This window comes from Pituophis catenifer, unplaced genomic scaffold (genome assembly GCF_029215685.1).
Source record: "Pituophis catenifer annectens isolate HBS135680 unplaced genomic scaffold, rPitCat1.0.hap2 SCAF_1, whole genome shotgun sequence".
Classification (NCBI taxonomy): domain Eukaryota; kingdom Metazoa; phylum Chordata; class Lepidosauria; order Squamata; family Colubridae; genus Pituophis; species Pituophis catenifer.
In genome coordinates, this window is record NW_027256881.1 from 215,915,658 (window position 1) to 215,931,570 (window position 15,913).

General features: G+C 38.7%; 1 protein-coding gene across 1 annotated transcript in view; it reads right to left on the reverse strand.

Annotated features, from left to right (window-relative positions):
* THSD7B (thrombospondin type 1 domain containing 7B) overlaps positions 1 to 15,913 on the reverse strand; it is a 469,405-nt gene that overhangs the window by 18,808 nt on the left and 434,684 nt on the right. The window contains exons 20-23 of the mRNA XM_070957022.1: positions 9,576 to 9,721; positions 8,051 to 8,210; positions 5,808 to 5,981; positions 5,303 to 5,398 (exon numbers count right to left, since the gene is read on the reverse strand). Of these exons, the coding sequence (XP_070813123.1) occupies positions 5,303 to 5,398; positions 5,808 to 5,981; positions 8,051 to 8,210; positions 9,576 to 9,721 (576 nt within the window). The remainder of the gene's footprint in view (positions 1 to 5,302; positions 5,399 to 5,807; positions 5,982 to 8,050; positions 8,211 to 9,575; positions 9,722 to 15,913) is intronic.

The following is a 15,913-nucleotide window of genomic DNA, read 5'->3' on the forward strand; positions in this document are numbered from 1 at the left end:
GTCTACCAGCATTTCCATGTGCTTTTGGTGAATGATCAGTATGAATCATGTTTATATGACTTCATTAGTAATCCTGCCATCCACCGCTCCCTAGAGCCTTACACCTGAGAGGATCAGTGGTAGAAATCACAATGAAATGGCGAATCAAATATTTCTGCTTCTCTCTGTGAGTTCTCATTCTGGTCTTCACAATCATTCCTATTCACAAGTTTCTTTAATTGTGTTGCCGGTATTAATTGAAATACGCACACATATATTTATGTAATGTAGAGTCATAATAGCACAATGAAGCAAAGTCAGCTGGAGTCATTTACTTTGAAGGAAACCTTTGGCCATGTATTTGCTCTCTGCATGCGCCACACACTATTTTCATTGCACAGGTTGATTGCTCTGGGTGCCCTGATGATTATGTGCATATATTCCTGCTTGCAGTTTTCAGCTGAACTCTTTAAGTTTATTTAAAATATTTATATTTCTCCTTCATTTAATTTGAATTTATAAGGTAACTAGAAAGAAAATCACATTGGCACTATAAAAACAAGACAGCAGAGCATCTAAAATGAACAAAACCAAAAGAAAAATATCACCACCACTGTCTGGCATTTTAAACATACCTGAAGAAAACAATGATATTAATAAAATCCCTGAAGAAAATAATAAAACTAATATCTTTCTTAAAGAAAGGAGAGATAAAATCTCTTGGGCAAATGAAAGAGGAATATTTCAAGTTAGGGGAATGTGTTTTGAGTTTTTCCAGATACCAGGACAAACCCTTTCTAGATTTTAGAACACAATCATACAAACATGATTATAAAAGAACACAATTATAAAAAAAGATCAGTATTGTTTTAGAACAATATTTAAAGTGGAAATCAACAATGAATGAGGCATACGGCAAGGAGATACAATATCACCTATCTTTTTCTTCTGCCTTGAAGAAGTATTTTGCAAACTAGACTGCGTAAAAGTTGAATAAAAATCAATGGCACCTATTTAAATCACTTAAGATTTGTAGATGATGTTGTCCTCTTCTCACAAGACCCAGAAGAGCTACAAAGACATATACAAGAGCTCCACAAAGCAGGAATGGCTTAAAAATAAACCTGAAAAAAAGCCGGGTTATGTTTAATGAATTCATCAAAGAGAGAGAGAAAAAAATTATATCTGGAGAAGAACTAGATGTAGTAGACCACTACATATACCTTAGTCAATGGATCTCAATGGAAGGTGATACAATAAAGGAAATTGAACAGCGTGTTAGATGTGGTTGGCAGGCATTCCGCAAGCTAAGCATAATTTTCTCTTCCTATGCCTGAAGAGAAAAGTGTTCAATCAGTGTGTGCTACCTGCTCTAACATGTTCCAGGGAAACATGGGCACTAAACTCACAATCGATACAAAAGCTATGAGTGGCGCGAAGAACCATGGAAAGATACATGCTTGGCATTACAAGACACGATAGAAAGACCTGAACATGGATTAGAGAACAAACGAAAGTATACAATATCATCAAGAGATTAAAAGAACTGAAATGGAAATGGGCTAGTCACATAGCAAGAAGAGCTGATGGCAGGTGGACCAAGGCAGTCCTAGAAAGGATCCCACTTGATAAAAAGCGTCCATGAAAGAGACCTAAAACAAGATGGATCGACGACATCAGCAAGGGCCCAATTGGCAAAAGGAAGCTTAGGACCATATTGGTTGGAAATATGCAGAAGAAGCCTTCATCCTGCAGTAGATAGACAATGGCTAAAATTATGATAATGATTGATTTAGAACAAAGGAAAGTGTTACATAAACATAAAGCCATCTGCCAAGTATTTATATGAATTAGCAGCGACCTACCAATATTCAATATTTGCATTTTGAAGCAAATGCTTGAAAGGATGCTGGCTTTGAACCCACAGAAATTCCTAGAAAATATCAATTCTCAATATTTTTTTTTAACATGGATTGAAACTTGTTTGGATCTATAATTGGCCTTGGGCCTCAATAAGGAGCTGAAGAATATAAAAGTTATTTATTCATTTTAAAAAAAAAACTTATATGGCTGCTATCTCATGGAGTGATCCTAACCAGCTCACAACAACTAATAAAATCAAGATAAGAACCTTTCCCACGAGGTACCAGAGTAACCACACTATTGATCCCAACTGTATCATATCCTAGCACAGTACTTGGGAGAAAAGAAAAAGTCTTCTTTGGCTTTTGAAAGGCCAAAAGAGTAGAGGACCCTTAAATATCAGATGAGAGGCTGTTCCAAAGCGCTAGGGCAGCTACAGAGAAAGAACACCTCCTCTGAGGTCTCATCAGATGACAGAATTTCAGGAAAAGGACCTGGAACATACTCACCCTATCTGATCTAGTTGAATAGGTAGATACACCTGGGGAAGAGGTAGTCCTGCAAATAACTTGGCCTTGTGCCAATGTGCCATGCTGGCCTTTAAAGATGATAACTAGCATTTTGAATTGCACCCATGAAAGCATCTGGGATCCAGTTGCAGCTCATGCAACAGTAATATAAGACGGTCAAACCATGGGACATACAGAAGTCCAATCCCTGTTGCTTTCTGGACCAGTTGTAGTTTCTTGATGGTCTTCATGTAGACCACATTGTAGTGACCCAATCAGGAAGAGGCTAAGCCATGTGTGACTATGAGGAAGACCTGGAATGGGCACAATACAAGACGAATTTGAACAAAGGCTGCTTTGGCTATATAAGTTGCAAGTCCAGGAGAACATCCCACCAGTGGTGGGTTGCTCCCGGTTCGGTCCGGTTCTATAGAACCGGTAGGAAAACCAGAAGGAGGCTCTGCCCACCTGGCATGACGTGATCTGCACGCACATGGTCCCGTTGTGAACCAGTAGTAAAGGTAAGTAGAACCCACCCCTGATCCCCACCCCCCAAACTATGTACCAGTTCTGTCTATTATTTCATCCAGAGTCAAATATGTCAGCTCTCCTGACTACCCACAACCACAGTTAGGGTCATCAAGCCCCTTATGGTCACCAGGTCCTGAGCCAGGACTTGCCTGACTATTGCCCCCTCCTCTGTACTGAAACAAGGCTTCCTAAAAACCTCTTTGGCCAGCCTCCTTCTTAAAAAAGATTTAATAAATTAATGAGTTTAGTCCACAAAAGGTCCATGCTCATTGCTGATCCTATAAAAAAAAAATGATTAAAATTAATCATTGCAATTTAAATAAATTCAGAAGAGGGAAAGAATGGGAAATAAATGAAAGAGAAGGGGCTAACTACATGCTTTTTGAATTAATTCCTTTGTATGTCCTTTCTTTTTTCTTTCATTGCAGTATCAAATTCAAAAAAGGGAAAAAAAAGAAACAATTTTAAATGCTTACAAAATAACGATTGCAAGTATCAATTATCAGGGACTAATGAGTTTATATTATAATCTGCAGGCTTGTATATTGTATGTCATTATACTTTCTAGTTTCCAATCTTAAAGAATTTGAACATGATGCTTTCCCCTGTGTTTGCAATTTTCTTCTATTGAGGTGCACAAATTTGTAGATCTTTTGGGAAAAGCTGCACAGAACAATTTTTTTTTTGCACACAGCATGTCACACATTAGAGGGAAGATTGGATGGCAGCATTTACAGTTTTTCTTATCTCTTTCCTACTCTATAATGATCATCTAGATTTTTACAGCCCAGGTCTTAAACTGAGACTGAAATGGAGGCATACCTGGATAATTCCAGGTAATGTTTTCCTCTTCATATGATGGAACATGCTCCTGGAGGAGCAGAGGGGGAGAGTTATCGCAATACAGGGTTTTCCCAGAGAACAGCCTAGATTAAGAAACCGCACAGTCCTCCATTGCAGAGGTGGTATTCAGCCGGTTCTGGAGAACCAGTAATGGAAATTTTGAGTAGTTCAGAGAACCGGCAAATACCACCTCTGACTGGCCCCGCCCCCATCTATTCACTGCCTCCTGAGTCCCAGCTGATCGGCTGAGTCTTCTTTTGTTGCCCTGCACATGGAGCTGGAAAGGTTAGTGGGGTGGAGAGAGAATGGAGATTTTCAGTATCCTTCCCTTCCCCTGGAGAGGGGTGGAAATGGAGATTTTACGGTATCCTTCCCCTGCCATGCCCACCAAGCCACGCCCACCAAGCCATGCCATGCCCACCAAGCCACACCCACAGAACCGATAGTAAAATGTTTGAATCCCACCACTGCTCCACTGGATGGGGCAGGGGATGAAGAAGTTCAGGGAAATGACACCCTAGAATATCTCAGGATAGATCTGGTAGGTTAGAAGGTTATAGCTTTAGTTTGGCAAGGTTCTGTCCATTAGGTATAAGCAAATATAGGATTGGACTCAACCGGATTTCGCTGTCTCTTCTCTAGGCTTGGGTCTGATAGTTCTAGATGGCAGGGATTTTCTTAAAAAAAACAAACCCCAGAAAAAATTACACTAGTTTGCACTTTGGGAAGGTCCTTGGATTTCAGGCTAGGATTGCCAAAGGAGGCCTAGAAGATTATACTTACCATAGCTCCTACACATAGAATGCTTTTCATCCTGTTATTCAGAAGGCACTGACAGCACTACATTTACATACCTCTTACAAACTTACCTCTGTATTCAGATCTTCCTCATTTTTTTAGTACTGAGCATTCTAATTTAGACCTGTGGTTCCTGTTCTCAGCTTCCTCATGTGATAAATATTAAAATATTTTAATGGCCGGGAGCTTTATATATTTTGAAGTTGCAATATTGGTTTTTATATACATTGAACGAGTGTAATCATTTGATTATTGATAAGAGATGAGATATGGAAAGGAGAGGTTTGTAAAAAAAATTTGAAGTAGAAGGTTGTTAAATTATTGAAATTGTTTAGACTTGCCTAGAGGGGGAATGGAGTCCTATCTATCTATCTATCTATCTATCTATCTATCTATCTATCTATCTATCTACCTACCTACCTACCTACCTACCTACCTACCTACCTATTTACATTTCTATCTAAATATCTATCTATCTATCTATCTATCTATCTATCTATCTATCTATCTATCTATCTATCTATCTATCTAAATATCTATCATCTATCTATCTATCTCTGTCTTCTCTTTTTCTTTTCTTTATTCTTTTTCTATCTCTTTTCACTTTTTACTTTTCTGTTTCTTTTCTTTACTGTTTATATTTTCTTTAGTTTGTATTAGTTTTCTATCTTTGTATTTGTATTATTTAAAAAAGCAACTAGTATAAAATTGGTAATAGAGAGAGTGGTGAAGGTGATGGTGATATTGATGATAACAATGACATTGCTGAGCATACCTACCTGTAACATTCAACCTATCAGAACGCTGGCACCACACTGTGCGTTCATTATCTTGCCAAAGACTTGTTTTCCATACATAATTATAGCATTTTCCTCCTATAATTCAAATAAGGCAACAGTTTATATATACCTGAAATATATCTTTTTTTTTTTCTTCTTTTCAATAACACTAAACATTGTTAAGTAAATTCAAAGGAAAACTATTAAAGAAGATGTATCCAAGCAGGAGAAATACAAAGATTTTAGAGTTTGCTATTCTGTGATTTAACTTTCTGCAATTGTCTGTCTAGTCTATCCCATTTTTTGCCTCCTTTCTAAGGACCGTAAACAGTTTCCCAGTCTCTACTTGCCTTTTCAAACATTTTCTTAATAAACATCTTTTGATGGGAAGAACAGACAGCATTTGGAAACATGACAGTAAACTACAGAAATGACAACTAGAAAACAGTTTAAAGGCAAACTCTTCTGTGAGGTAATAAGAACTGTGGTTTACAGTATTCCCTACCTGAGCAAGGCCTGGTCTCCAATTCTTGTTCAGGGCAGCTGTCTTGATTTTCAAAAGATTGAATTATAAATGTTCTTGATCGAGACTGACGACCCATGCTCTCAAAGCTCCTGCCATCAATGCACGTTAATTCACAAGAGCTCCACTCAGACCACTCGGATAAATGACAGTCACCTTATAGCCAGAAATGAAGAAAGGAGGGGAACAAGGACTTTACTAATGGATGTCTCTATGCCCTCTTCAGAAGGAACCTATACAGATTATCCAACCCAAGGAATAATCTTGTACGTTCTGGGATCCTTTTTTGCAACATGTCCCAGAATGTTGGTGAGAAAATAGTTAAAAAATGGTAATATTGGTTTCCTGCATTTCAAATGTGGGAATCTCTCTTTCTCTCCCTATCCCAGTCTGTGTCTCTCTCACATACACAAATTTAGAATTAAGTTAAAAGCACAAAGTACAATTGCTGACTATCATCCGTCTGCAAAATGTTGGCCCAACCATGTGCCCACTATAGACACACCCACTTTGTCATTTTCCCTTCACTACAGTTGGAAATGTCCCCAGAAGTGGATAAGTGGTTTACTTTTTATATGCCACCCATCTTGCCTACTCATCTACTTGACCCAATCCAATTCCTGCTCTGCTTGAGATATCCAAGGATATAGGATGTGGACAGGCCTCCTAGCAACAGCCAGGCTTGTCAATTGTGAGGGATGCTGAGAGTTGTAATTCAGCATCATTCGAAGGGCCAGAAGCTTCCTACATCTGGACCCTGGCCTTCCTAAAAACACCCTTCTAGAAAGTGTTTCAAAAACACTGACTTTAATTTTAAAGCAGCAATGGGGACTTTTTGGTGTTGAGGGCTATCCTTTTTAAATTTTTTTTTTTTGTGGCAGCTGAAGAATACACTGAGGTCATATATGAGAATGTAGTATACGGATTTGTGGAGTGGGAGTGAACTGCTTTTTTTAATAGTAGTTATGTTAAAACCTCTCAGTCCTTCCTTAACTTGCTTTACAATTATGTTAAACTAAAACATGTTTCAATGTTTTTGCTTTTGCAAAAAGTAATAAAGTGTATCTTACTGACAAATTTTGGCAATACAATTTCACAATTGGGGAATTCTAAAAAAGAAGTGGAGGTTGCATGTGATCCCTGCTATTGAGCTGTAGGAATGGTTAAATCAAGCATGTTAAAACATTTTCACCATGTGAATGCCCATGACCTAATTATTAGCATATAATCAACTATACTTTTCAAAATCAAGTTCTTAAAAAGCTCTTTTGCATGTTTTGTGCTAATCAGCATAAGGACAAAAATATTAAACTTTAACATAGCTTTGGAGATTTTGTTTCTCTGGATAAGGCTGAACCCTAGACTACATTATACTTTTCTTGCAATAACAGTTTCTTACTTGGGTGTTTCTCAGATACACACATACAAAGGGATAGGGGGGAGCATACAACTTCAGTTAAGGCAAAAAGATGCTTAAACCAGATGTGTCTTTCTCCAGAATGTGTTGTTGGGTTGCCAAAGATGTAACTGCATCAGCACTGTAAATGGTCCAAAGCACTTTCTTACCATTGAATCTGAAGAGTACATTGCTCTCTGGTATAATGTGCATTGCATGAGTTAAAAAAGAGATGGGAAATGTTGACTTCTGGACCATAGTCCATCTGCAAGGGCTTTTTGCTTATTTCTACTCTCAAAATGCCATAATTATTTTAACCCTCTCTCTGGATTTATATTACCTATATTAAAACAGTAGAGTTGAGAGATATCTTATAATATAGGCTATAGATAAGTTTAAGATAAGAGGTTAATTCTGCAAAACCCAAAGGGACCGTTCTCTCATGAAAGGCTGCAGTCCATGTGAATTGCAATTTATGGTGACCAGATTATTTTGATCATGGATGGATCCTGAGCCCAAGGTCAGCAAAGTCAGAGCCAAAACGGGGTGACATTTTTAAATCAGAAGGCTACTTGGGCCCCCTGGACCACAAGTTCATCATGCCAGACTTAAAAGTTAGTATCAGGAGATAAATGTAAGTAGTCCTTTGTATGATTGAGTTCTGATTAGACATCTTTAAAATTGGACAGTAATCCATCAAAAAGCTAGGATGTATAGAACAAACTACAGGTCTATGTCAAACCACCTATTTTCTTGGAACATCATGTGCAATTGGCCATAGCTATTTATCATCAAAATGAAGAAATACAGTCCTTTTCAGGCCTTTTACCTGGACAAGGGACAGAACACGGAAGTCGAAGCAAAATCTCTTTAGGGGGAAGCTCTTCACACAGGGTGCTCTCAACTTGCTTAAATGTTGATGATGAAGTGCCATCATGCACCACACACAGTAGGTTTCGTACCTGGATTCCATCTCCGCATTGTCCACCCTAACAGAGGGGAAAAAAATAGAGGTTATCATAACAACTTGCTGCATAAATAACTACACTTTGTATGCGGTATATACATCTTGATCCTAGAAACAATGCAAAGTGTTTGCAAATCAGACAATACTTTTTGCAGTGTGCAAGAATGGTAAAAGTGTTCTTTCCTACTTCCATTTTTTTGTGTTCTGTCCCTTGCAGTTGATAAGTATTCTGCAATGTTGTTAAAGGACCATTCTCCAACAAATACTTTCTTCTTTTGGTGGAGGCAAGGAAGAAGATAGATGTGTTCTTATTACTCTTGAACAGGGGTCTCTAAACTTGGCAACTTTAAGACTTATGGACTTCAACTTCCAGAATCCCTCAGTCAGAAGTCCACAAGTCTTAAAGTTGCCATGTTTGCAGATCCATGCTCTTCAACTACATATAATAATAAACTTTTGAAGATAATATGGATTCAGAACAACTAAAGCCTCACTGGGTATATTGGTAGAGCATTATTGCTCTACAAATACAGAAGAAAAGGTGTTTTGGGTTTGTTTCTCAAAACAACATGTCCCTTTATAACATGTTACATCTTCCTCACTTTTGCACCTCTTCCTGGGTATGACCCAATTAGTCTGCCGTGATTAATGCTCAGTAGATCTCATCTTCTCCGTACTCTAAAATAATTGAGTGTGGAAATCTAAATCACTTTAAAACCAATGCTAGATACCGGATCAAAATGTTTTGAATGAAGAATAATCTAAAAGATAAAAGAGGGAAGAGTAGAATGATGCATAAGGCAAATAGATGGCATGCCCAATGCAGTATGGAAAAAGGGAGGACATACATGTGATCCATGCTGAGAAAGCAAAAGTACAGCTGTTTGATGCTTCACAATTCACATCAACGTTTACATTTTCAGACTATTAGAAAAAAAAGTAATCATTTCAAGGGAAAAAAAGTCGAAGTCAGCACTTCAGGCTACTGAAGCTTTAAACCGTACTGTTTCAAGGCCTTTCGAAGTGTTGAAAGAGGCTACGTGGTATTCTTAGTACAAAAGTCAATTTCCTTGGTAGCAGGGTTCTCTGAAATTAAATCATGCTTTGATCTAGGCATGCTGATGCAAAACCCATCTATGACACTCACTGGAATGCTATTACAATTGTACAGCTCTTTGACCTTTGATATTAAATTAGTTTTTAGTCACTTGCCTTGGTTGTATTTATGATGACTTTTCCCTACTTTGTTAGAATTTTCAATAATATTAAATTAACGTCTCCCTCTTAACTTTCAAGGCAAGGATAAAACTGCCTCATAAAAGTGGGTTGCAATCAAGTTCATTTTCTACCTATTGGGTCAAGGAGATGTTTTACAAACTTCAAGTACCTCAACTCTGCACGGGGACCATTCTCCAAGAACCCAGCTATAGCAGGGTTTTGCAACACAATTGCGGAATTGAGTAAGATCAGCTGGGCAAGGTCTTCCTTCTCCTTGGGCTTCCATAATTATAGATCGGGTACGGAGCATCTGACCTAAAAGAGGAGAGATTATTATTAAATACCTTGTATTTTAATATTTTCTGAATCTTTCTGGGCACATTTAAAATACTGATAAGTCATTGGGAAAAGAGGTTATGGTGTACGCCCAGTCCTATCTCTCTAATTAGTTTAAATGAAAACTGATAAGGCTAAAATAACTGAAGACTTGAATTTGGCTGTACAAGAGCTATTTGGACTAATGCAATCAAGGCCAGAATTGAAAAAATCATCCAATGATTCAAAGTGCAGATTGTGCAAAGAAGCAGAAAAAAGAAACAATAGATCATATATTCAGCTTGTGCAAAATTGCACAAACTGATAATAAACAATGACATAACACAGTCACCAAAATGATTCACTGGAACATTTATAAAAATTATCATGTGCCAATAATGAAAAATTGGTGGGAACATAGAGATGAAAACGTAATAAAAAATGAGCAGTCAAAAATATTGTGGGATTTCTGAATATAGACTGATAAAAGTTTTGGTTCGTAACACATCAGATATAATTTCAGTTACAGAAAAGAAAATGTGGATAACGGATGAGGAAATACCAGGGGACAGTAGAATAGAAGACAAAGAATTGGAGAAGATCACAAAGTATCAAGATCTGAAAAGCCAAATTGAAACATTATGGAATAAACAGCTGTGGTGATTCCAGTGGTTATTGACACAAAGGGTGCCATACCAAAAAAAATCACAGACAGGACTTAGAAAAATTAACACATTGAAAAAATTTGCATCTGTCAATTGCAAAAAGTCCATCATTATTATTTTTTTAAAAAAATGTATATATTCCAAAGTGAGTGCCTTGAGTCCTTTAAACCTAACACCCACCCACCCCCCAAAAAACCCAGTAATATTTAAAAACCAGTCCATCATTCTAGTAACATCTCAGTGTAACCTACCACGACCCTTACAGCTACAACTCAAGGGCCAAAGATGTAGTACAATGGCAAACTACTTCTGAGAATCTTACCAAGAAAACTGTAGGGACTACAGACTGTGCCTACTGATGTGAAGGCACAGATATACACAACATGCACAGAAGAACGACAACTCAGTGCTCAAGGATTTGTTGCAATAACAGAGATGCCTTTGCATGAGAGATATTCCAGATCCGGCAATCATTCCTGGCTCTACAGCGTCAGTTCTATAGCATCAATTTATAACTTGTAAGCCTCCCAGAGTCACCTTGTAGGGGAGATGGATGGTATAAAATTTAATAAATGAAATAAATAGATAAATAAATAAATAAGTACCTAGTACACTCATTAATTTTCAATCTGTGATGATTGTACCGAATGTGTCTGGTATGTACAATAGGTATGTATATGTATGTGTGTGTATGTATGTATGTGTATACATATATACATATATGATCTCCATACTGCTTCAGCTAATAAGAGCCACTGTTATTTGCTCAACTTGATAAAGAAAGAAAGCTTTCCTATTGAACGCTATCTTAAGTATCACGCTATCAGTCAGGAAGCTTTTCCACTTTCAGTAACAAGCTGGCTTCTATGTAATTGGAATAGTATTAGATGAAATATTTCTTCCTATAGGCTGTCCTATGTCAGGGCAGTAGATGATGGCGATGATTCCTTTTAATTGAGTCTGCTGATACTTTAACAAATGGTGCTTAATAGTGTTATTCCAAAAATAGTAACCTAATTTCTGCTCCTATTTACTGAGTTCAGGATATTTTGCTGAAAATTAATAGGTTCTTAATGGAAATGCTAAAAGTGGGTTTGGACAGTAATAGCCATTACCTAGCTTGTAATTTTTCAGCTCCGATAACTATAATTTGGTCAAACAATCTTCACGTTTCAGATGGTTAGAAGAAGAAAAGCAATTGAAACAGATGACCATTGTTGTTAGAAAACAGCACTATCATAATTACAATATTTTGGAATATGCAACAGTACATTCGTATTTGAGTTTTTTTTCTTCTAAGTCTGTGAATTAAACACCAGGATATATCATGTAACACAATACTCAAACTGAATATGCTTCCAGGCATCCGGATAATGTCTATTGAGGGTCACTAGTCCTCATGGTGAGCTTGGGGTAACAGAGCCCTGCTTTGTGGCAATCACTACTTTGAAGAACTTGCTTCTCCAGAGGGATGAGCAGTGCTTGTCTTGCTAACCAGCAAGTTAGCCAACAGTATTTGTCTCCTAACTTAGTGGCTCCTGCATGCTGGCTAGGAAAGTCTGGGCGTTGAAATCCCCTCATCTTAACATTGTCAAGGTTAAGATACATTGCCCTAAATAATTTGAGTAAGGGAATCTATTTTTGGTGTTATGCTTTTATTTTTAGTTTATATTTTTGTTGCTGTTCAGAGTTCTCAGGACTGGGACAGATTATGCACAGATGGAAATAAACAAACAAGCAAACAAACAAACATACAGGAATCTTGAGGGGAAAAAATAAATAAATGCTTAATTACCAAAACCATCAGCATGGGTACTTCCCAACCTCCTATACAAAATCATGCAATATCTTTATTTATATACTTTTCAAATCATTATTTCTCCAAAGGTTAATTATGGAAAAAGGAAATTAGCTTAATAATAAGGATTTCTCTTTGGATAATTATTCATTATGTTCTACCTTATTCTTATTGATTAACTTGCCGTGGAGAAATATGAAAGTAGTGCTATCTACTGATTTGTCATAAATGCTATTAAGCCTTGGCTTAAAAAGATGGCACTTAAAATTGAGTTTAATTAAGGAAACAATGAAGCATTTCTTTCAGATGCTCCTAATTAGCAAAGATGAGCCGACAAGATTTGGTGAATGAAACATATTTGTGATCAATACAAAAAACAAAGATTAACATAGATAATAATTTGTAATAATAATTAGGATTTATACTATAATGTATTATAGCAGTGTACATTAAAATGCCTACAGTACTGTATTTCAATGCCTTTCCTGCTTTTATTAGAATCTTTGCACCTTTCCTTTACAACAGTCAGTAAATTCCATTGGGCGTAAAAAACCCTCACTGAAAGGGCTGTTTCAGCATAAAACAAAGGCTGTGTTCTATAGGACATGATTTATTCCTAATAACAGCTACAATCCTAGGATAACATGGTTGTTTAAACTTACTAGGCCTCAGAGGAATTTATGCAAGCTATTGTGCATGGGATTGCAGCCAACCTAATTATTTTACTTCTACTAAGGTTTACAATTTTTTCAAGAACCTCTGAATTTCCCTTGGTCATTGATAAGCGACCCCGGCACTTTATAGTCAGAATAGCCTTTTAACTTCTAGTCATTAATGCAAAATCCTGAAAAACAACTTGAAACTAATAAAGTCATTTGCTATTATCCACCATGTGATTTGCATATTCCTTTTTGGCAAAAGGGAACTTGGGAAAATGTCACTGCAAATGCTCACTTCTGAAAGAATAGTACGGTTTTCTAACGACAGCTGCCACAGTATTTGCCTCTTAACAATTATTTCCCAGATGGAAAGTCACATTCAGCCATGGAAGAAGGTCATCAACTCAACTAAAGTAGGGACCTTGAAAAAGGCCAGTATGAAGGGAAGGCCAGCTGCATTTCTGTGGGCTGCAGAATGTTTCACACAAAGAATTATTATCAACCATCAAAACATAGTAATAGTGACAAATGCCAGTTCTGTCCTGGGTACTCTTGCATAAACAGAACAATTGGGAATCTCAGTTTCTTGGTGATACCATCAGAAATCATCTATGGCTGAATCTCTGTTTGAAAACCTGTGATTATTTGAGACAAAGCTGAGCACCAATGGCCTGTAAAAATTATTGTTCAATTTTGGAGGGAAAAAAAAAAAAGAAACAAATTCTCCCAGTTTCTTCAGGTGATTGAGAACCTCTGCAACCATTTTTCAAAGGAAAAAAAAATCCTGCTTAGTGCTGACAGTAACACTGCCATGAAAGAGTCCCATAGGTGGAATTGCCCTGAAATATCCTCCCTTGGGTGGAAAGCCAGCTGGCCTAAAATGATAGATGATAAATCAATAACAAATGACTCACACGCGCCATGTGGCCACCTTGTTACTAAATAAGTTTAAGGATAAAAGAGTGGTGATTTATAATGTGTTGAGATAGGGGGTGTACATCTCTCTTCAAATCAAATAATTGAGGCAGCTGCATGATTCTATATTAAAAAAAAAAAAATCCTCCACAGTGTTTTAATGATATTGTAGGTTTGTATAGCCCTGAGGAGAATGGGTTCTAAATTTTAGGATTTTGCTTTGAAAGAAATTTCAAACATGAATTACTCATTGAACCGAAGGAAAACAAGAATAAAATTGCTTGCGCTAGTTTCAAGAGTGTGCCTCTTTCATTGATGATCAACAGACATAAATCTCTCCTCCTGTCCACCCTAATATTTATCTCAGGTATCTCCTTGGAAAAGGATCTCCTATCAAGAATAAACTCATGAGGAAGAATATTCACAATTTGTTCATCTCCTTTGGCTATAGTTATAAATTCATACTCCTTCATGGATTATTGCCTTGTTGTGGTGAAGGGGCTTGTGTAGCTCAATGAAGCTATGAGCTATGCCATGCAGGGCCACCCAAGAGGGACAGGTCATATCAGAGACAAAACGTGATCCACTGGAGAAGGAAATGGCAACCCACTCCAGTATCTTTGCCATGAAAACCCCTTCCGGCGGTGAGGGACTTCCAGCGGCGACATCATCGTGAAGAGGGTGAGGAAACGGGGCGCCATTTCTGGAACCCAAAAAATTCTCGGTTAGAAGCTCTTTTAGAGCACTCTCGAACCTGCAGGGATTAGGAAATAAAAGAGGAAGTCCTGAAGCCCCCAGGCAACGCTCTATCGTCAGGGGGGACAAAAGATGAACCTCTTTAAAGCTGGTGGAGAGGAAGTCTGCCTTTATTTATTTATTTATTTATTTATTTATTTATTTGATTGATTGATTGATTGATTGATTGATTTGTATACCGCCCTTCTCCAACAGGACTCAGAGCGGTGAACAGCCATGGTAAAATACAACATATAAAATTTAAAAGCAGTTTAAAAGACATTAAATAATTTTGGCCATCAATTTAAAACAACCCAGTTAAAACCAATTACAAATTTAAAACCGCAAGGATGGGATCAAGCCAGCCCGGCTAGATGAAATAGATGTGTTTTCAGGGCCCAACGAAAAGTCCGGAGGTCTGGTATCGTGCATATCTCTGGGGGTAGGTCGTTCCAGAGGGCAGGTGCCGCCACAGAGAAGGCTGTCCCCCTGGGGGTCGCCAACCGACATTGTCTGGCCGACGGCACCCTGATGAGGCCCTCTCTGTGCAAGCGAACTGGCCGGTGGGAGGCTATTGGCGGCAGAAGGCGGTCTTGTAGATACCCCGGCCCTAAGCCATGGAGTGCTTTAAAGGTGATCACCAACACCTTGAAGCGCACCTGGAAGACCACAGGAAGCCAGTACAGCTCGGGCAGGAGAGGTGTTACATGGGAGCGCCCTGTCGCTCCCATAATCTGCGCAGCCGCATTCTGGACCAACTGGAGCCTCCGGGTGCACCCCAAGGGGAGCCCCATGTAGAGAGCATTGCAGTAGTCCAGGCGGGAAGTGACGAGTGCCTGAGTGACCGTGCGTAGGGAGTCCCGATCTAGAAAGGGACGCAACTGGCATATCAGGCGGACCTGATAAAAAGCCCCTCTGGCCACGGCCATCATATGCTCTTCTAAAGACAGCCGTGTAGGAGGATGCCCAAGTTGCGAGCCCTTTCTGTGGGGGCCAATGATTCACCCCCAATAACCAGCGATGGCACCAGCTGGCTATATCGGGACACCGGAAGTCACAGCTACTCAGTCTTGGAAGGGTTGAGTCGGAGCCTGTTTCTCCCCATCCAGGCCCGCACGGCCTCCAGGCACCAGAACATCACTTCAAGGGCATCGTTGGGGTGGCCTGGGGTGGAGATGTACAGCTGAGTGTCATCAGCATACTGATGGAACTCCACCCCAAAGCCACGGATGATCTCACCCAGCGGCTTTACATAAATGTTGAACAGAAGGGGCGAGAGGACCGACCCTTGCGGCACCCCACAAACAAGGCACCTCAGGGTCGACCGCTGCCCCCCTGCCAACACAGATTGTGACCGGTCAGAGAGGTAGGAGGAGAACCACCACAAAACGGTGCCCCCCCAACCCCTCCAACCAGTGCA